Consider the following 23,609-nt stretch of genomic DNA (forward strand, 5'->3'; position numbering starts at 1 on the left):
ACCTTTCACAGATCTTTCTGTGTTTAATTAAAGGCAATAAAAAGGAATTCAGAGAACTCTCCTCCTTACAAAAGGATCTCTCTACATCTCAGATGTGAGCCAAGCTCTGTAGGCTCCTGGGCTGCTGAAATGAACAACTGTTCTGGGTCACTTTCTTCATGGGTATTTCTTCTGATGCATTGGTGTGTGCTGAATACCTTGTGACCCACTTTGCAAGAATGTTGTTTCCCCTTCTTATCCGGCTGCCTTTTGAATGCATAAAAGAGAAGTTGAAGACACGAACACTGAATAGGTCTTCATCTGTTAAGTTCACTAAAATCATTTATTCATATAGATTGCTGGTTTTGGCAGTTCTGTCCCCATCTTTGGATCTGCAAAAGATAGAACCAAAATTCTAGGCTACAGCGACTAACATAGCAGCATACATAATCATATCAAAGATTTGCAGTACATGGAATAACAACATACCTATGTTTACTTCGGTTCACAGTGTTCTCATTCATTACACTATGTGGTGCTATACAGTATATGTCCATGTTGGTGTCATGAGATAGACTAGAAGTCGGCATGTCAGTTTTGAAATAACAGCTATGTAAGCGTGTGATTGTGCCAATTAAATGTGCTATCATTCACGAATGAGCTCAGTGGGACACACACCTGGCCCCACAGCTCTACTGTCCTGAATATTTATCTCGTCTCATGTTAGTATTGTATGTACAACTAATTTACATCACATTTTTAGACTTTTCACTTTTACTAGTATGAATCTCCATGATAGAAGGCAGGCTTTACTCTGTAACCTTCATGAGGTTGATGGGGCTTAGATGTGGGTCGTGTTTCTCATGCCATAGGTGTGCCCCGGGAGAACCCTTGTCTGCTCTGGCCTATGTACTGGCCAGCCCCATGTAATCGAATCATGTAATAATTATAAGGCTTTAATTTATTGAAACTTGATTTCTTTTGTGCTTGATGTCATTTAATGTCATTCTGGCTTTTTTTCACAGGCTTGGCTGATATAGACTGCCACATGGAGCTGCTTGATGAACCTTGTGAACAAATGTCGGGGATTATTGATGTTCTTCTGAGTCTTTACAATCATGTAATTAAGTATGAAGATAGTTCTACTGAAAAATGCAGTGAATCCCTTAGAAATTTGGGAATCTGTCTGACTACAGTCTGTGAAGCTATACTTAATGAAGTTGTGTTTCTGTCATTTGTTATAAAGTTGAAATATGTTATAGCATTCTTAATGCTAAACTTTTGCAATAGAGCTGATGAAGTTCTTGAACGTGATTTCATTTGTTGCTGGATGAAGATCTCACACTCTATTGAAAGGCACTGGGGCCACATCAAGAGCGAATCATTGACTGCAGCAGTTATTACAATGCTGAAAGCAGTAGCAGAACATGGATCAATTGAAATATTGAGATATACATTGAAATTCTGGATTGGCTTGCCTCCAAAATGTAATGACTTAACTCCAAATTTGAAACATGAAATTGAAAATATGTTTGTTGAAATGGACAGTTCTTTAAAGAGAAAAGAAGAGAAGTTGAAATGTAATAAAAACAAAACTGGTTCCAACAAGAAAAGAGTTAGTTTTGCTGATAAACCGGCTGTTGCAACTTACAGTCCTGTATCGGTAGATCCAACTCATTTAAATGAACTGTCAGAAAAAATTAGCTCAGTGAAAATTCAAGAAAACAGAGCAGCAGTAACACTTGATGGGGAGGAAGATTCCTCTTCGCCATTCTCTCAAAGCTGCCGTGAACATAATTTTCCAGAAGGCCATGTTGTGGTAAATGAGACACCAACAGTAACTGATACAGTCAGTCAGAATGAAAGTAGTGATGACACCATAGGCTTAGTGCGTTCGAAAAATCCTTTTGCTAGAAGTTTCTTAAACGATAGACCGAGACGGGGGAGTTTAATGACAACAGAAGAGAAGACAAATGTTACTGTAGATAACAAAACTATGGAACCACTACATGCTTACAATAAAGTAAATGTTTGTAAAAAGGACAAAAAAATTACATTGGTAGATGGTACTAGAACAGAACAAGAAGGCAGAAACATAGATAATTCTTCAAAAGTGTCAGTTCAAGAAAAAAACTGCAAAAATGTGGCTGATGATGTTAGTTCTAAATGTGATCTTGAGGGGGGAAATGATCATAAAAATCATGAAAATAGCGGTGATCAAATTGAGGCAGAATCTGATAAAGATACTAGTGGCACTCAGTGTTTGGTTGCAAGCACACAGCACAATAAATCAAAACTCTCTTTAAGAAAAAGCCATGAAATATTAGATGATAAACAACATAAGTTATCTGTTACGGCATTCAAATCTGATGACCAGTTAGAGAGCAACAAATCTGTTCCTAGAATTGACAATGGGCATTTGATGGAAGCAGAAAATGACAGCATTACAGGGAAACACCTTTCTATCAACGATGGACATAAACAGAATCTTGATGTCAAAAACAGTAACACCAAAGAAGACAATCGTAGTGAGAGTAGTGTAAACATTTCTGTTACTGAAACAGCAGAGGCTAAACCTCTTTCACTGTTTGGGCAAGTTTGCGAGAGGAACATTCCAAAACAGCAAATTTCACCGTCTGTAGAATCTTGTCCAAGAAAAGAAGTGCCTGCACAGATGGAATCTTCAGAAGATCCCAGTTTGGAGACATTATCTGACCGAAACTCACAGTTTGCTAAACCAGAAGAAAAATGTGCTGTACGGAGGAGAAAGGTAATTACTTTAACTGTTGTTTCACATAAGAATCTCAGTAGAATTTTCATCTGTACAAGTTCAATCCAAGTCATCCCTACAATTCACTTTGAATGGAACTCCATGAAATCCTCGGGCCCCACAGATTCTTTCCCTTTGCCATCCCTTCAGTCATAATTTTTAGCACTGACTTGTGTTATAATTTATGCTCAGATATTTTGTCTCTTGGTTTTATCTTTCTTTATTAGACTTTTTTCTTGTTGACAGTCATTTCCCACCCCCACCCCCTTTTAAAGTAATATTATGGTTCTACACTGAGGCGATAACCAAAAGTGGTGTGGCACATAGTTCTGTTCGCCACTTTGGTTACCATGCTATTTGCACATTTCTCAAGAGACTCGATACCCAGCTGATTTATGTTTATTCACACACATTTGTAGTTGAAGTGTCCTGGGCCCTACTATTTGTCCAGTGGATCAACTATAGTACTTTGGGGGCATAGTAAGGTAGCAAAACTGGCTGTGTTACTACCCTGTTAGATACAGGGTGACAATCATTGAACTATATGAAGGGGAAAAAAAGAAAACTGAAATTAGTTACAAACTAGGAAGTGCACACACTTTATTCAACATGTAAATGTCACTATAGATATTCAGATTCAGGTTGTGACATGTTTGATAAGCCTGCCGTCATAGGCGATAGTGTGGCACAGACGAATAGTGAAATTTGGCATGACCCGCTGAAGTGTCAGAACATTGATGCTGTCGATGACTTCCTGAATGGCTGTTTTCCACTCGGCAATGGTTTTGGGGTTATTGCTGTACACCTTGACTTTAATATAGCCCCACAAAAAGGAGTAGTATTTGTTCAGATCTGGAGAATATGGCAGCCTTTCGAAGCCCATGCCAGTGGCCTCTTAATACCCCACAGCCAGAATGTGGTCCCCAATGTGCTCCTCCAGGACATCAAACCCTCACTCCCCTGCTTCAAAGGGGTAGACCTGTCTTGCATGAACCACATCTTGTCGAAATCAGGATCACTTTGGATAATGGGGATGAAATCATCTTCCAAAATCTTCATGCACTGTTTGGTAGTAACTGTATCATCAAGGAATATTGCACTTGTTATTCTGTGACTGGACATTGCACACCACACAGTCACCTGTTGAGGGTCAAGAGACTTCTCAGTTGCAAGATTTGGATCTCAGTCCCCCCAAATGTGCCAATTTTGCTTATTCATGATCTCATTCAAATGAAAGTGGGCTTCATCACTAAACCAAATATGCTTCCACAAACTAATTCCCATCATGCACAGTGGCCAACCATGCAGTTTGAACGTACTAATGCAAACAGTTCAGAAGTTATGGCAGTTTTATCTCAAATAGTTCAATAATCGTCACCCTGAAAGCTGATTCTGAGAGAGAAAGATGAAGAGAGTTGTAAGGCATAGTCATTCAACTTATCCATAGCACAATTTAGAGCATTAGTCGATTGGTCTTATATTTGCGTCGATATTTCTAACTGGTGTGCTGGGATTGCACAAGCCCCTTTGAATGTAGACATGCACAAGGTAAGCTGAAGTAATTTACAAGTTTATGTATTGGCCTTCTATTGCACCCACACAGTGAGTGACTTGAAAATTTAAAACAATCTGTACCTCTTTCATGCATAATGCAGAAAAACCAAACATACAATGTGGTGGACAGTTCGTACAAAATAATACAGACATTGACCTCTTCAATTGATAATCAAATTTCAAATAGGTGCACGTGTGCTCTACCCCTACGCCCATCTACACAAAAACTTAATAGCTGTGATGTAATTCAAACTTTTAAAATACATTCCACAAGTAATTTATTAATGTCTCAATTCTTCGTAAACAAGGGGATTAATTTACCAGAAGGAAGTGTATGCAGACCAGTCACAATATGGCAATGCTATTAGGTTGAATCTATAAAGGATTTGTCAGTGGCAGCTGTGGTGTAGTTGCAGCCTGGCTATGATCCTGATGAACTGCCTCTCATTACGTATGCCACTTGAGTTGTATAAAATTGTAGATGAAGACAAAAAGCTTGACTACAGAAAGCAGGTTCAGATTGATATTGATCATTGTAGTTATGCAGTGGTGTACAGGAGAGACTGTAGTGGAGATAGTCATCAAACCAGGCTTTGTACTGAAGATGATGATGATGATGATGATGACGATGACAGTTTAGACGAATTGAGGGTTATTCATAACCTACAGAGCAATGTACATATGCAAGGTAAAACAGGGTTATTTAGCAATTTAGAATACATTGAAAATCTAAGTGAGATGTATACAAAACAATGTGGATGAATAGAATGTACAAAGGATGTAGGAATCATAGGTAAATAGTTGAGATTGTTAATTTTAAGACTGACATACAAAGTATTTTTATATTTAAAGCTAAGGTTGTGTGTTGGGCATTCGTAGATCTCCATAGCTTCTAATGGTTTGAGTTTTAATTCCTTATTAGCCAAATGCAGGGAAATAATGGAGGCAGATTTCGGCAGTCTCTAACTATGCTCAAGTTCTGTGAATGTACTGAGTGAAGAAGATGGCTTAAATTATCAAAACCTGCTTAAAAATTACTTTCAGCTAAACTGTATCTAATGTCCTCAACTATTTCCATTCAGTTACCTCAGTATCTCTCTCAATGCTTACCTCCTGGGCTTTTTGTTTATTTTATATGCATGTCAGTGTGTACTAAACATTCACAACTTTTTTATTTCTGATACATATTGTTTATGTAGCTGTTTATTGCAATTTTTTATCCTACTGTTTCATATTTTAGCATCTATAATTGTGTACCATCATAACATAAATTGCCTGTTGTGTAAGACTCCCCACAGTCTTGCTGTTGTACTGTCACAATTTTGTTATCCAGTCATAAACAATATGCTAGTGCTTATTGGCCTCAGACATTCCACCTGTATAAATGTTACCAGATTGACAGCCTGCCTTCCATCTTCATACAGTGTAGACCTCTGTAGATGATTGTTTGTTACTTTATTGTTGCCACTATTCACTTAATGGCAAGGATACTGCATGTCACAGAACTAAACAGGGTATCCAGTGGCACTTGAAGTCAGGACATGTCAAAAGTAAAATATTTGAAAAGGCAGCTAAGAGCTCACTCTGTCGTTATTTATTAAAGCCGTATGTACTATTCATACTACTCTGAGGCATAAACATAAGCACACTAAATAACTTCTTATACTTGTTTTGCATTCAGAGTTAGGGAAACAGAATCTCATTTAGCTATAGTTTGCTAGTAGCTGTCCTTTATTGACAGTAGCTTAAAATAGTTTCCACTTTTCTAGTGTGCTATGTCAGTAATGCCGTATGTCATAAGATGTCATGTGGGAAAAAGAAAGGCTGGGGGAAGATGGACACAGTGCAATATAACAGGGAGCATTCTTGGAGTTACGTTATACACATTTGACCATACTGATGCAAATACGTTAAAATTGCAGTATATACAGAAAAAGATTTTCCATGTAATATTGCTTGTCATGTGATGTTGCACGATTTCATTTGATATTATTCAGATGAACATGACTTATATGTGTAGACGGTTGGATTGCCAAAGGTTCACAAGGTTTTTCTTCTTTGTATGAGAGCCATAACGTTATGATATTAGTTTCTGTTTCAAACTTATAAATCACCAGAACAAAAAATATGGCAGCAAGAAATACAATTCGAAAATGAGCTGTAAACAATCATTTCTATTTTGTTATAATGCCACCCACAAATTTCTGATAAGAGTGCATTTAGAGAAATTGTACGTAATCGCATTGAAAATATTTAAGATTGTACATGTAATATTAATCTAGCAAATTCAAAGTTGCCTTTGGAAATTTAACCATCAGTTCTAAAAAAAGTTTCTTTCCAATTAATTTTTCAGTCCTTGCAAGCCACTGATTTCCCTGTTCGTCACTCTCCGAGGAGACCACTTACCAAACACCAGAAAGAGTGTCTAAAAAGGAAACGGGATGATATTCCAGCACTTTACTGTGATCTCTCTGAAGACTCGCAGAGCTCTACATTTTCTGAAATGTCACAGGATGAGTGAGTAGTGTGTTACATTTGTACATCCTTTTCTTTCATTGTCATAAAGCACTTGGAGGGGGGGGGGGGGGGGTCAGGAGGAGGACAAGTCCTAGGACAAGTAGAAGACGATGGTATTTGATTATAATGATGATCAACAATAGTAATGCAACAAAGATTGCTGTAGATAGGATGATAAAGTTTGATACAACTTCATTGTAAAAGGAAAAGTAGTGAGATAAAATGTGATCAGTAGAGGGATGTTCTGAAAAATAATGGCTCCAGATTTTTTCTGTGAAAGCCCTTTAAGCTTATTGCATATAATGAAAGTTATTAACTTTCTACATCTTTATTCTTCATCATGTCTACGTATATGCCGCCCTCTGCCCCTAAAGGGCTCCCAATTGTGTCAGTGTGTGAGAAACAGTGTCCTGTAATAAAGTTACTGACCGCAGTAAACCAAAACCACAAATTTGGAGAGTTTGCCCACGCACGGAACCCCTTGCAGGTCCAGGGGTTAGAATAGGTCCGAGGTATTCCTGCCTATCATAAGAGGTGATTGAAAGGAGTCTCACACTTTTTGACCCTAAAAGTTCAGGTCACATTTTATGGTTTGACCTCCCACTTTCCGTATTCTACAGAAGTGCGGGCCATTTGGGGAAGGACGCCATACATGGTGCACCAGTAATCCATAGCGCCATTAGATACGATCTCCTGCACCTTTCCTTGTCATGTCTTTGCGTCTCCACCTGCAATTCGGCTATTTGGGTGAGGACACCTTCAGGGGTATGTCAACTTCTTCCATTGACTCCCGTCCTCTTTTGCCCCCATGACAATATCGGATATCTCTGCACCCAGTATCCGGTTTGTTGTGGTGGGGCCTTCATGTGCCCATTTCGTGGTAGCCCCCTGGCAATGCAGGGATTGCACTGCTGATGCCCGAGCTGTAAATTCCCCACGTATGTGAAAGAATAGATGCCCCAAGAAGATGGGCATCAGGTCTCACGGCAATGGCCGTCTTGCCAGGTGGCCTTTGCTGTGGCTGGATGGTGCCCACGTGGAAAGCCCCTGATGGGAGTGGGTGGCATCAGGGCAGATGACCCGCAACGAAGTGGACCAAGTCATCTTGTGCTGGTGACTGAATGGAATCGGCACTTTCTAAGAAGGGGAAGATTGAATACATTGCTGACAGGTATGACCCTAAATCATTTCCCTGCCTTGCTACACCATGGGAGAAGCATAGGGCTACAGAAATAAAAGACCCATATTTGCCTTGGTATTTAGTTTGTAGCAGAACAGATGGGGACTTTTCTAGCTACAGAGCCTCATTTTTTGTTGAATGCCTCAAGGATAAGTTCAGGGAAGTGACAGTGCTGTCCAAAATGAGAAATGGTTCAATCTTAATTCAGACAGCATCCCCAAACCAGTCCCGGGCATTACTCACCTGTGTGGTATTCCTGTTTTCGTCACTCCCCATAAAAGCCTCAACATGGTCTAGGGGATTATTTTCCATCGCGACCTCCTTTTGCAGTCTGATGACCATCTCCATGCCAGTTTAGAATGGCTGGGTATTCAATTCATGTGGTGCATCTACAGGGGACAAAGATAATAGGATGGCTACCGGTGCCTTCATCTTGGCCTTTTAGGGTGATCCGTTGCCTGAAAAGATCAACGTGATGATTTACCACTATGACATCAAACCGTATGTCCCTTCCCCTATGTGTTGCTTTAAGTACTTGAAATTCGGGCACATGTCTTCCTGCTGAAGTTCCACTGCCACATGTCGAGACTGTGGGCACCCACTACATCCAAATACTCTGTGGGCTGCCTCCTACTTGTCAGCTGTGGAGAGCACCACTCACCCTTGCTCACGAGACTGCACAGTACTTCGAAAGGAGCGAAGCAGAAATTTATGGAATAAAAGACCCTGGTCTGGCTGACTGACCAAGAGGCTAAATGCAAATTTGAACAGCAGCCACAAGCTGTTGGACGAAGAGCTTCTTGGTCTTCCTCAGTGCCTGAAGCTATTTCAGAGAAGTCCTCCGAGCAAGCTCTAAAGAGCAGTGAGAGGGCAAGCAAACAAAGTAGTAGTCTGGTAAGAAACAGGACCCTCCGGTAGCCGTAAAACCACCACTCCGTACTGGTTCTGCTTATGAGGAGGAGGGGTAGGTTTTTGCTCACCCGAGGACCTGGGTCTTACCAATGCCTCATCCGCTATGGCGATGGAACAAGTACTCGACCGATGGCTGAGTTATGTCAACTATTAAGCGTTACACCTGCTTTTTGCATTGTCCTTCAGGAAACCTGGGTTCCCGCAGTGCGGATCTCTGCCCTTTGCGGCTATCGGGGTACTACAAAACCATCCTGCCTGTGACGGACCATCAGGTGGAGTTTGCATCTTCATACTTACCTCTATCTGTAGCGAACCTGTGCCGCTTCAAACACTTTTAGAAAGTGTGGCTGACAGGGTGAGGACAAGCACGAAATTACCATTTGTGACATCTACCTCCCTCCAGATGGTGATGCACAGCCCCATGTATTGGCTGCACTCATTTGGCAACTGCCCCCCACCATTTCTCCTTTTGAGTGACTTTAACACCAATAACCCTTTGTGGAGTGGAACCGAGGTTACTGGCCGTGGCAAAGATGTTGAGGACCCACTAACTCAACTTGACCTTTGCCTTCTTAATGCACATGCTGCCACACATTCCAGTGTGGCACATGGCACCTATTCAGCCATTGATCTCTTGGTTTGGAGTCCTGGCCTTCTCCCATCTATCCACTGGAGAGTACATGACGACTTGTGTGGTAATGACCAGTTTCACTCTTCCTGTCCCTACCCCAGCATCCCTCATCTCGATGCTTGCCCGAGTGGGCTCTTCCTGAGGCTGACTGGGACACTTTCACATCCACTACTACCTTTGAATATCCATTGCATGCCACCATCGATGAAGTGATTCACACCATCACTAGTATTGTTGTTGCCGCAGCTGAATTGGCAATCCCTTTTTCCTCCGATTGCCCCCGGCGGAAGTCAGTGCCTTAGTGGTTACCGGAAATAGCTGCGGCCCTTAGAGACTGTAGGCAGGCCCTCAAATGTCATAAGTGCCATCCCTCCCTAAAGAACTATATTGCCTTCAAATGGCTCCGTGCCCAGGTTCGCCTCCTCATCGAGCGAAGGAAGCAGGAGTGTTGGGAACGCTATCTCTCCACCATTGGAACACAAACCTCCCCCTCCCAGGTTTGGACCATGCTCCACTGGCTTTATGGCCATCAGACCTTTGCAGGTGTACCTGGAATTTCCACAAATGGGAATGTATTGGCCGAACCAGATTTAATCGCTGAGCTTCCTGTTGAGCATTATGCTCTCATCTATGTCTGAGAATTACCACCTTGCCTTTCACCTCCTCAAACAGAGGGTGGAATGGCAACACCTTTCTTTTGCTCCATGCCACCCTGAGCCATATATTGCTACCTTCAGTGAGTGAGAATTTCTCAATGCCCTTGCCGACAGTCCTGACAAATGCCCTGGCCCACACTTCATCCATTCGCAAATGCTGAAACATCTGTTTTCAACCACATCTTGGAGCGATGGCGAATTCCCTTTGCAATGGTGGGAAAATATCATCGTCCGAATGCTAAAGCCTGATAAGAACTCATTAGGTGTTGATAGCTATTGTCTTGTCATCTCCACTGACGTTCTGTGCAAGTTACTCGAAAATATGGTGAGCCGGCAGCTGTATTGGCTCATTGCATCTCGGAGCCTTCTGGCTCCGTCCCAGGGCGGTTTTTGCCAAGGACGCTCCACCGACAACAACTTGATGCACCTGGATTTGATCGGCCTTTTCCTGGTGTCAACTCCTGATTGCCGTCTTTTTCGACCTGACGAAGGCCTACGATACCACTTGGCAACATGACATCCTTGCTACTCTGCACGAGTAGAGTCTCTGGGGCCCACTTCTGATTTTTGTACAGAACTTTTTATCACTCTGCACTTTCAGAGTTTGCATCGGTGCTCCCAACATACAAGAGAATGGGGTCCCGCAGATCTCTGTTCTCAGTGTCCCACCCTTTTTAATTGCCGAAAATGGTTTTGCATGAGCAGTAGGATTGTCAGTATCTTCCCTCCTAAATACTGACGATTTTTGTATTTCCTTCTGCTCCTCTTACATTGTTGTGGCTGAGCGCTGGCTGCAGGGAGCTATACAGAAGGTGCAGTCATGATCCCTCACTCACGGCTCTTTCATTGCATTTTGTTTGCCTTGTTGTTAGTCTTTTCCCCCTGTGTGTTCCTCTTGCCTTGTCTTTTTGGGCTGGACATTTTAGTGTGTTGCAGAGTGGCTGGCTCATCCTCTTTTATTCTTGTGATCAGCCACCGCAGGCCATTTGCTCTATGGTTTTAATACTTTCCTCTGCTTTTCCATGTGGTGTAATTTTCCCTCTTTTTTTGTTCGTTTCTTTAGTTTTCTCTTTCGTTGCGGTTTCCCATTCCTTTTAACCCCCTTTACTTCCCCAAACTAAATTTGGGTGTTGTCTTACCTTGAGCCTTGTTTGTGATGATGATGATGTTTGGTTTGTGGGGCGCTCAACAGCGTGGTTATCAGCGCCCGTACAGTTACCCAATCTTTGCTCAGTCCAATTGCGCCACTTTCCTGGATGATGATGAAATGATGAGGACAACACAAACACCCAGTCATCTCGAGGCAGGTGAAAATCCCTGACCCCGCCGGGGATCGAACCCGGGACCCCGTGCTCGGGAAGCGAGAACGCTACCGCGAGACCACGAGCGGCGGACTGAGCCTTGTTTGTGTCAGGAAAAAAGGGACGGATGACCCTGTAGTTCGGTCCTTTTATACCTCAAACAAACCAACCAATCCACGCATGGAGCACCCTCTTCTCCAACATGACAATACCAGAACACACGTGAGCACTGTGATGTCTGCAACAATCCAATGCCTTTTCACTGCCATTGATCATACCTCCAAAGTCGTGAGCTGGCCCCATGCAATTTTCATCTGGTCCCAGAACTTAAAGAACACATTTGAGGACTTCACTTTGATAGTGACAAAGCTGTGAAAGCAGAGGTGAGGTTGTGGCTCTGTCAACAAAGTCAAATGTTCTCTGCTGATGGTATCAACAAACTAGTTGCTAATTGAGGGAAATGTGTTCATTGCCAGGGTGACTATGTTGAGAAATAAATATGTAGACATGGTGAACAGAGATTGGAATGTTAATAGTGTTTGTTTTACTTAAAATGTGTTGAGTTTTCACATAAAAAATTGGATGCATTGCTTTTCAGCATCCCCTTGTAGCTGCACTGTGGTGATGGTGAAAGTCTGGCTGCAAACAACAAGGGAAATATGTGTTAAAAGTAGATGACTAATTCTGTCTTCAGTGTTAGAGGGAGAGCTTCATAAGCACGTAGCTGCAGTATGCAGTTGTTTGGTCTTCCAGTTGTCTTATTGATTTTGCCCCCCTCCTCTCTTCTCTTCTACAATGTAGTTTCTCACAAACTCTTATTTCCGTGTGTGTGTGTGTGTGTGTGTGTGTGTGTGTGTGTGTGTGTGTGTGTGTGTGTGTGTGTGTGTCTTCCATCTTCAACACTGTTGCCTGTAGCGTCATTGGATCTTCCGTCTCTAGTGCAGATAGTTGATTCTTCAGTTTGTAAAACTTTTGCACAAAAGCATTCCTTGGTCTGCCATTCCTGCCCCCCCCCCTCTCTCCCTCCCCCCCCCCCCTCATTCCCTACATCTCATACACCAGCTGTTGCCTATCCAGCTAACTGTCAGCACTGGGGTGAGTGCTATGCTGAACCAAAGTTTCTGCTTTGGATTCACTCTAGTACAATATATATGCTCAGAAAACTATCTCTGTCACTTACAGTAATAATTGTCACATTTGCTTTATGCACCCTTACTGAACACTATAATGACCAAGTAACTCACCATACGTAAACTAACATGAAAATGTATGCTAAATGTCTGACACTTGCCCTGAAGTATTTGCAGCAGATGATCATGGCAGAGTAAAGTTGATTGCAGCATCATGTGGTACACTGCTCTTTTCCATTGTTTATTGCCCCTTCACCCATCTTCTGTACACACCACTTAGCACTTTGTAAGAAAGGGATGGTATTGTGAGAATAGAATAGCCACTACTTAGGATTGGTTTCTGGAATAAATCTTTCACTGTGCTCTAAGTTGTATAGTATTGTAAAACTTCTTTGCAAAAGAAAATTTTGAATCACATAAAAAGGGTTGAAACATTTTGCTGCAGCCTAAAAGACTCATTCTGCAAACTTAATTGTTAGTGAGGAAGTATTAATTTCATTGCATTACTCTTTTTTCTTCTTCTTCTTCTTTTTTTTTTAGGTAGTAAATATACTTGAGTCTTTTCTGGAAGTGTTAAGTACCAAATAAAAATTCGAATAAAATAAATAAAATGTTTTGATTACCAATTTCATTGCAGATAACAAAAATATGGTTGTAGTTTCTACGTATGTCACCAAAATTATTGGCTCAGATGGTAGAGAAGATTTTAAGGCACTTCGACAATTGGCAGCATTGTTATGGGCATTAATAATCTTCTAAATAAATTTAGATATGTAATTCAAAATAACAAGACTAATGCATGATATCACTTCTGTGTTCAAAATCTATAGAAAGATAAAGTATTTATAATACATAATTTCTCTAGTTCACAGATCAGTATACCAGAACGACTGTCGTGGTCAAAACCAGCAAGACCAGAAGAGAAACAACTGTCATTTGCACACTTGAGACGTGTAACAAAACCTAATTCCTTGTCATCTCTCATTCAGAAAACTCTTGAAGTACCCAAGGAAGAGTCGAAAAATACAGTCTGTAAAGGAAAACAGTTTTCTGGTGCAGTTTCTCCAGAGGCTAAGGTTCGTAAAATTGATAAAACTGACACAGAGTACAAAGACCCTGCAGGACACGAGCGTAACTGCCAAGTGAATGTTAGTTTAGGACGTACTCTTGCTTCGGAAGATGGCTCTGTCTTAAACCTTGAAGACAGCACTGAACATATAGCTGAAAATCAACTCGGTGTTGATGCAGCTGCTGATAGCAATAATTCTGTTAAAGACGACAAAGAAAATTCTTCATCTATTAAGTCTGTTAGCAGTCGTACTGACAACAGTGAACCAGCCATCTCTTCTGTCAGAACAATGATGCCAGAAAACAGTCCAAACCGCAGGAAATCATTGCGTCCATTGAAAAGGATCATCAGAAATGTGGGGAAAAATTCTGTAAATAACAAAGTTGGCCATATCAATAAGTGGAGAACACAAAACAGGAGAGAATTATTGCACCCACTAAAAAGGATGGTTACCAACAAAGGCAAGAATTCTAAAAGTTCTAAGTTCAAGCTATTACAGGGAGGATTGTTAAAAGATAAGAAAAATCTGTCTCCTGGATGTGGTGCTGTTAACGAGAACACCACTGACGTTTCAGCAAATTTGTGCTTGTCCAAATCAACAGTTTTGGAGACAGTTTCTATTTCTGAAAAAAATCAACTTAATTGTAGTACAAGTGAAGCCACTGGTATTAACTCCTCGAAGCGTACTACGCCATCACCACTAAAGGACTTGACACAATCTAAGATTGATAAATATACATTAAGATCAAGACTGTCCCCTGAGGGAAGTGTCCCACAGACAAAGAAATCTGTTCAGCATGAGCACCAACAAATGAAAAGCCACACCTCTGGTGGGCTGTCATCCTCTTTACTAAGGAATGTTGAAGTATCAGTTGAAATAAACCAAAAAGAAGTTCAGGATGCAGAAAACGTAATGCGAAAACGTAGGGTCACTGAAATGGTGAAATCAGAATCTAACAGTAAACTGGAGCAATCCGCAGACAGTAAAAAGACAACTGTAAAACCAGAAGATGAAGTTTCAGTGCAGTTGAAGCTGGCATCTACAGATAAAGAAACAGCTGAAAAACTGATATTTGAAAGTGTTCCCACAGGCCAACAGGATGACTCAAACACTGAGAAAAGTAAATCCGTGAAGTTACGTGGCAGGCCTAGAAAATCATCAAGCACAAAACCTGAAACTACTGTTAAAGATTTGTGTGATGTGGTACCTGAGACTTCAAAACACATCAGTGTTAATGCAAATGATAAAAGTTCAGTATCAGAGGAACATCCACAAAATGCAGATGGTATTAAGACCCGTAAAGCAAGACAAAGGAGTGTTAGTGAGGGTAGTAAAACTGGTGTTGACTGTGATAATCAGTTTGGGAAAGCTCACAGAAAAGAAAAGCGTGTGACTGAATTACTTAGAACTTCGGACAGTGATTTGTCTTCATCTTCCAAAGAAGATATCCACGAATGCACAACACTTCAGAGTGAAAATGAACCATGTGAGGAGTTACTTTCACTTAATACTGTGACTGTTCCAAATGATACTTGCAGAACTGAAATAGACAGTAAAGGTGTGTGTGGCTCATTTCCACAGACAGAAGAAGTTGTTAAATTAAACAGTAGCGACACATTGCAGAGTGTCTCTACGTGCGGGGAAGAACACGAAATAAAATCTACAAAAGATGATAAAGCAGGATGCAGTGTGAATAAAACATCAGGCCATTTACCAGATTCTGTGGATGTACAGCAGTCAGACAAATTGAAACTTGTGTCAGGACCATATGTTCATTTAACGAACATTAATGCCAAGTCAAATGTTGGAAACAATTTTAATGAACAGTCAAAGTGTACTGTAGGAAGTGAAGAACAGAAGTCCTTGCAGCAGAGTTGTTTGGACACAGAAGATTTTGTTGAGGATTCTCAAGATCTCACATTGTTGTCCAACAAGAGGACACGAAAATGGACACGGAGGGCAAGTGATGGAAGGAGTACCAGAAGCAGTGCTGATTCAAGATCTCAGCAGTTATTAACACCTGGAAGTAACAATGCTGATACACCACAGTTGGTTAAATTAAAAGCCCCCAGAGCAAATGAAGAAAAAGGAACTACCTCTGTCAGCCTAGTGAAGACGACTTCAGATAGTGGTTGCTGTGAGCCTATTGATGAAATTACGGATTTAGGTCTCTCATTTGAAAGCACAGTTAAACAGAACAAATCTAAAGATAGTTATGACTCCTCAGATGCATGTGTTGAGGAACATTCAAATGTATCCATTCCTTCTGTACATAAAGTTAATAATGTAAATGATAAAGAAATAAATATGCTTCACACACTTGGGACTGTTGTTTCAGAGATAAAAGATAGCAACACTCTACCACTTCAAGATGGACATAATAGTGAACCATGTAAAGACACAGTGAAACCTGTAGGTGCAAAAGATTCAGAACCAGTCATGAATACTGCAGACAACACTGTTGTGTCAAAGGTTGCCACAGACAAACCGCATAGTTCATCAAATGTGCCTCCTGTCAGTACATCAGCAATGAGGCGATCTCTTAGAGCGAGAAAAAAATCTAAATCACACTGTTGCTTATATTCATCGTGCTGCAGACAAGTGGATACAAACAAGACTCGTATAGCAAAAAGAATAACTGCCAGAAGCCTCAGACTAGCAAGGCAAGGGCAGCTGCAGAGAGCTGAATCACCTGCAGACAGTGGCAGCGTGGTATCAAAAATAAATGTTGAATTGCATGGGGAATCTGATCTTCAGTCAGCCAGGCAGAAGATGGAATACACGGTACAGACTGAGTCGTCCTTGGAACAAACGTGAGTAAAAGTTGTTACCATACCATATGTTATCATCTAGCAGAAATAAATTGCATTGAATATAAGTTGTTTTTAAGTCTTCAGATAACTTTCTGTGCACAGTTATGGCATACCTAGCACCCCAACTTTGGCCACAAAGGCCTGTATTCTATTAATAAGGAGAATGTTTTGTGAAACTCGACCGGAAAAATGCTTCGAAGCAAATTTTTGTAGGTTTTTTTTTATTTTTGTTGTTCTCATATATACTGTGTGTCCCTCCCAATTCATTGGGCAAATCTACATAAATATTCCACAAGCCACCAGATGGTACATGGCAGAGTTAATGTTACACCACTACTAGCCATTTTCTTTCCTGTCCCATATGCCAATAGCGAGGCAAAAGCAATTGTCTCCATATGAGTCCTGAATTCTCTTATTGTGATCCTTATAAAATGTGAAATGTACATTGGCAGCAGTAGAATAGTTTTGCAGTCAGCTTCAAATATTCATTCTCGAAATTTTCTCAGTAGTGTTGCGCAAAAAGAACTAAGTCTGCCCTCCAGGGATTCCCATTTGAGTTCACAAGGTATCTCTGTAATTCTCATGTGTTGAACAAACCTATTGGTAACAACGAAATTACAATGAAATCCAGACCATTAACTGCTTACAGGCGTTGATAAATATCAATGAGGACAGTTGAAAATGTGTGTCCCGACTGGGACTCGAACCCGGAACCCCCTGCTTACATGGCAGAAGCTCTATCCGACTGAGCCATCGAGGACACAGAGGATAGTGCAACTGCAGGGACTTATCTTTGGCACGCTCCCCGTGAGACCCACATTTCCAACTTACTGTCCACACACTACATCAGTAGTGCCTCTGCCCACTATACTCATTACTCGTGGCAGTCTGTCTTCAGATTCCTATAAGGATTTGAGTAGTGTGATTGCATCTGCATTGAAGATCATTGGCCGGTAAGCCTTACCTATATGTCTGTCCTTTCAGACATGTCCAGTCCTATCTCACATCCCTTGAGTCAGCCTAAACAAATATGACTCATCACATCTTTCATGCAATGCCCCGTGTGTACTCATTCGATAGAACGATCCCAAATTAGTCTAGTGCGATGTGCATTTTCAGTATGTATTAACAAGGACAGTAAAATGTGAAGAGTAACCAGTACTCCAGCAGCAACAGCGCTGCCCTGGCCCACACAGACTGCTGCTGCCATGCAGCAACACTGCTCAGTGGCTGCTGTAGTGCCGGTTAATCTTTACATTTTACTGCCCTTGTTAATTCAGGTAGATAAATGAATATCACACTAGACTGCTCTATCAAATGGGCAGGTAAAATTTTGTTTTAAAAATCATTTTGTTTGCTACAGGAAACAGATACTTCCTGTTGACACGGTGTCACATGAAAAACATGATGAGCAATATTTTTTGGGCTGAATCCAGCTGCACATTGCAAAAAACAAAATTGCTAATATCTGCCAAAACACCAGAGAGAATGTGGCTGGCAATGCTTAGGAGGGACTCGCAGGTTTGGGAAGGTTGAGAGAGGGGGACCACTCAGGGCCTAGAAAGGACCAACAGTTCTGGAAACCAGGAAAAGATTTTTGTATTTTAATGTGTGTACTGGCAATACTACATTTCCACCTCGAAATTTCATTACTGCATTTTGTTAATGTTTTATAAGATTTGAATTTTTATCGATGAGTCTGGTGTTACTTCTACCTTATTAATGTTCTTCTTCCAAAAGTTCTGACATCAGTTTGCACTAAGCATCTACTATTTCAAGCCTAGTTTTTAGTGTAAATGTTCCAGACTTGAATTTTGCAAATGGAAAAAAGCACATAGTATAAAATGAAGATGTATATCCTATATGTAGTATCAGCCTCACTTGAAACAAGTTCTACATCTTCTAAAACAATGAATTGGAAATATTCGCAACTATGCAAAATAATATATAAATGTGCACTAAAACTCTGTGGATAGTTAGCTCTGCCCGAGGGAATTTTACAGCATTGCAGCACTTGATATAATGCACATTCCAATTTGAGAGAAGCTTCGAGGCGTGGAGGATATAATGTGTGTTGCAGGTATGTAACAAAATAACATAGAATTAAAGCACAGCAAAATTTGTTTTTATCTTCGGATAATTCCTTCTTAAATATGTTGCCCTTTTACACTAAAAAGCACACGAACTAAAAACATAAAATGCGACACAGTAATAAAAATAACTGACAAATTCTTGTAGTGAGCTATCTGAGCTATCACTTATAAATATTAACATTTATACGAGATAAATGTGATATGCAGAAGCCGTTATCACTTTAGACAATAGTTTTCAGATAGATTATCAGTTGTAATATAATGTGTGGGACGACCTGAGATGTGTTGAATTGAAAAATGCAAATGGTTCTCTGGTAAAATCCCATATTCAGATAAAGGGCATACAGCGATCTGGTCCACTTAGGGAACCCCAGCCGTCAGTCCGTTTGGAGGGGTCGTATGGCCAAGTATTTAAAGCATAAGCTCGAGAGGGCAGAGGAGGAGAACGTGAAAGTCGATCGGAGGTCGAGATCTGAGAGAGCATAGTGTGGCTGCTCCCTGAGTGGCGATTCTTCTGAAAAACCTGGAATTCTTAGGAAATTACATTTTACATGTAGAAATTGGGAAAGTCTCCATGGAATTTCAGGAATTTCATCAAATCTCATGGACTTTTGTATTTTTAGCTTAACACCGAAATTTAATTTTATTGCGTTTTATAAATCACAAATTTTGAAATGTGTAATATTTCAATGTGTATTTTTATATGAATCTTACTCAGTATAAATTGTCAGTAAAAACTAAACAATGGAAACTCCAGGTAAGAATATCAACAACGTAAGAAACGACAGATCGCTACTTATTGTAAAAAAGACACATCAAGTTGCACACGGACACAATTAAAGTCTCTTTTAATTGTGCCTGTCTGCAACTTGATCTGTCTTATTTACGGTAAGTAGCAATCTCTTTTGCTACATCATTAATGTTTGCAAAATGCAGTTAAACTACTACTTATAGATAATGTATCTCAGCTGAGAACAAAGAAAAGTTGTTATTGTGGTATGCTTCCCTCCACTCCCCCGTCTCCATCTTGCTCCTCATACCTGGACTTCTCAAGGACCCTCCCACCGTTTTCAACATGGACTGGCACCATGCATGAACTACAAGATACTCATATCAGCAGTGGACTGCATACTGTTGTGAAACTGAATAATAAAATTTTGAGAAAATTATCCTGTAATCCATCAAATGTTTGCCCACTCCTCATTCTTCCCCCTTTCGCAGGAGTAGAGTTACGGATTTTAAACAAGTGTTCAGAATAAGAATCAGAAGTGCTTCCTTGGGCTGGCCCCCCTTCTTTTCTAATATTACCAATGGAAGGCTATTGTGCACATAACAATTAATGCATGTCAAAGCAGACTGTTACAAAACCAAGTAAATGAGTGCTGTATTTTACAATTTTCTCTTTTTTTTCCATTGGTGCCTTTCACCATACAAGTCTGTTCTAAGAAGGCTAGCATGGAGGCTAGGCGGTATGGTGGCACAGCCGCAGACCTGGAGGGCCAGCCAGACTGCTAGTGCTCCATAAGCCAGAGTTGTCGAGGCTGTGCCACTCCCAACAGGCAGGCATTAGTGAGGGGCCAAGTGACATTCAGTCAGTTCAGAGTGGGCCAGGAAACCAAAGGTTCTTTCGATTAAAGGCATTGTTAAATTCTGGTGATCATCTTAAGTTAAAGAGGATGATTCCAGGGTTTTACAGTGCGTATAAAAATATATCGAGGGCCTAATGGCTACTGGTGGTGGGTTAAGACAAAGATAATTGTACTTGTTACATAAGATTTTCTAAACTGTTTTCCTACCTTTGAAATTCTAGGTTCTACCCCTGATTGTTTATAGCTGTGGTTCCCTTCCGGAGCACCAAATTGCCCCCATCCTTTTATAATAGCAAACAAATTACGTAAAATATTAAAAGCACATGTGCGTCAGGCACAAAATCTGCATGCCTCTTAAGGAGTGCATACCGTATTTACTCGAATCTAAGCCGCACCTGAAAAATGAGACTCGAAATAAAGGGAAAAAAAATCCCAAATCTAAGCCGCACCTGAAATTTGAGACTCGAAATTCAAGGAGAGAGAAAAGTTTTAGGCCGCACCTCCAAATCGAAACAAAGTTGGTCCATTGTAATATGAGACACAATTTAGGTCGAATGAATGACGATACAACTACAGTAGTTTGGTTCGAGTCGTAAGCTTAGCAGTTAAGCTTTACCAGGTAGCCATTGCTATGCGTCAGGCGCTCCGTCCGTATTTATACGGATACCCTTCCTTTTTCATGTGCTTCGTCTGGTTTGAATCGATTGCTTATTTTGCTTTGATCTGATAAGTGCCGTTTCTATGTTATAGGTGTTTACGTTAGTCACTCTAAGCTGAGAATGCATTACTATACTGTGTCATGCATTGTTTGTCGCATTCTGATAATGCGTGTTTACGGCCTGTCGCTGCTCGCGGCATGGCTTGCTTTTGTGCGCGCTACCGCCGCCTACAATTAAAAAAAGAGAGGAATCGTCTCATTAGCGAAACAATGGCAAGAGACTGCTATTTGTTGTTACTTACACTGCTGCTTTCTTTGATAATGATCAACAAGAACCAAATAATAGACTGCGTATGATAGAACATGTTCTGAAAGAGAGTTTGAAAATCTTTGCGGCCGCTTCTTTAGTACATCAAATTCTGCACAGAAATTAGTCATCTTAGATTTAAAAATCTAGTCAGTTGCCGTGCTTCATTTCTGACTGTATCACTATTAGGCATAAGAGTAATACAAATATAAACATGACACGATACGTATATTCTTCCGCGCTTGCTGTTGTCTCACTCTAGTTTCGTAGTTTATTAGGCAGACAGGATTTAAATGAGATAGAAGCAAACACGAAAGAATACGTGGCAAAATGTTTATATTCGTATTATTCTTATGGTGAAGAGAATACTGCATGTGATTCACATTTCATCAGGTTCCTATTAGGAACCATCTCTTCTCACAGGTAGGAAAATATTCAGAACGTAGAGTTGGCCATATTGACAAAAATCCCAGTCTTGCCAGTCGGATTTTCGTAGTACATTGAAATTCTGCTACATTCGAAGATGAACAATACGGAATTTGTATTTACTTCGTTGGATAATGTATGAAAATGCAGTGGTCGAAACTCGGGCGGAGAAAAAAAGCTCGTCTTCCAATTTTTTTTTTCTTTTTATTTTTTATTTTTTTTTTTAATTTTATTTACTGACGCAGAGGTTTTGGCGCCAGTATTTATCTTTGTGCCTACAAAGGATGCCTGTGTGGCGCTACATATATTCGACGGCAGAAGTTAGTTGTGGCGGCACCTACCAACATTTTTCAGAACTTCCGCCTGCTTTGCACTCGATTCTAAGCCGCAGGCGGTTTTTTGGATTACAAAAACCGGGAAAAAAATGCGGCTTAGATTCGAGTAAATACGGTATACACGTTTTGAAGTTTTCTCGTAGATCTCTATTATTTGCTTTAGATTACACAAATGCCTGATATTCTTAAAACTACATACTAATCATAAAGGAGGATCCATGCTACTGGTTAAAATTGCATGGTGGCTGTGACTGTGGAACAACTTATGTAGCAAGTGGCTAAATTGCTGCAGCTGCACAAAAGATAATTGAGGTTAGAGTGGAAGTAGGTAGCATCAAAGTCACCATATGTCGCCAGGGGTACCAGTTATTGATGTGAACAAAGTTTGCCCTATTACTCGGAAATAACTTTTGCTTCCATTACAGTGAAGTGCGTAGATACTCATTGCAGATCCAAGAAGGGATTATTAAATTCAAACAATTAGTTTTCCTGTGAGAACAATTTGGGAGGGTTAACAGTTTCAACTTTAAGGATTCTCATTCTCACCAACAATTAAAGACATTTGAATCTTCATCTGTAAAAATTGGCAGGGGCAGAAGGTATTTCATACATAGAGAGATGATGGTAATTAAGTAATACATCCTTGCAGTAACTAGGATGTGATTTAATTATACTTTGTGTGATATGGTGAGAACACTGGTCTACAGCCAGGTGTAGATAAACACATTGTGCAATTCACAAGAGGATACATTTGTATGTAGAAGGGTTTACAAAGTTTGATTCAGCCCTCCTTTGGCAATAATAGTTGAGGTGATCTCGTTCTAGTGCAAGCTTGTACTGGCTCTGTAGTATCAGTGAATCAGTTCATCACGGGAAGTGTATCGTTGTATGCTCTGTCTTGACAAATTGTAGGTGTAGTGTTGTATAGTGTATTTGAAGGATTTATTATTGGCACAAATATTTGTGTGAGGAATGGCTCCAGGTATTAAAATGGACTTTTTGGTCATTAACAGGAAAACAAACAAAACAATAAGTATGTGAAATGGCTACAAAATAGGAACAGTCCATTATGACTTTGTGTAGACAATGTAAGTGAATTTTCATGTATTCATGTGCCTACCTGTGTCTAGTAAAATGGTGAGTGTAATGTGCAAGTGTGTAGACAATATCTGTCGGCATCGCGCAGTAACGTCAACACTAGGTGGGCACAGCAGTTCTCAGAATTCCACAGAACCAGGATATAAGGAATGAAATGCTCGAGCATGGAGGCTCAAAATCTAATGATTAATATTAATAATCTACCATGATGGGGAAAAAGGCAAAAGCAGCTCCAAAGTTGAAAGAGGAAAACGAGGCACTGCCACCACTCGTGTCAACCAATCTCTGAGTGATTTTCCTCCCCTTAACACGAGGAAACAGCCAGTCATAAGGTATGAATGACAGAAATCAGGAAATGTCAATTATAAAGATGTAAATGATACATGTGCCGTGTCTTAACGTATGGTATGTCTTACTTAACTGTGCAATTTGGCATTGAATTGCCCTTGAATTTATTGTAAGTTTAAATTGAAACCTGTACAATTTGACACGTTCCATATCCTTGTGATTGACTCACTAACTGGATCTATGGAACATGAAATAAATATGGTCGCACAGAAGGTTATGGCAAATGTATTACTACATTTTCC

General features: G+C 40.5%; 1 protein-coding gene and 1 non-coding gene across 2 annotated transcripts in view; one reads left to right on the forward strand and one right to left on the reverse strand.

Moving 5' to 3' along the window:
* Nucleotides 1–1,504: 1,504 nt before the first annotated feature.
* Nucleotides 1,505–23,609, forward strand: part of LOC126176932 (telomere-associated protein RIF1-like) — a 97,981-nt gene continuing 75,876 nt past the window's right edge. The window contains exons 1-3 of the mRNA XM_049924123.1: nucleotides 1,505–2,749; nucleotides 6,657–6,820; nucleotides 13,496–16,513. Coding sequence (XP_049780080.1) covers nucleotides 1,508–2,749; nucleotides 6,657–6,820; nucleotides 13,496–16,513 — 4,424 coding nt within the window. The 5' untranslated portion in view covers nucleotides 1,505–1,507. The remainder of the gene's footprint in view (nucleotides 2,750–6,656; nucleotides 6,821–13,495; nucleotides 16,514–23,609) is intronic.
* On the reverse strand, nucleotides 17,200–17,274 carry Trnat-ugu (transfer RNA threonine (anticodon UGU)). The gene has a single exon. It is a non-coding gene; the product is annotated as a tRNA-Thr (tRNA).

This window comes from Schistocerca cancellata, chromosome 3 (assembly GCF_023864275.1).
Source record: "Schistocerca cancellata isolate TAMUIC-IGC-003103 chromosome 3, iqSchCanc2.1, whole genome shotgun sequence".
NCBI classification, from domain to species: Eukaryota; Metazoa; Arthropoda; class Insecta; order Orthoptera; family Acrididae; genus Schistocerca; species Schistocerca cancellata.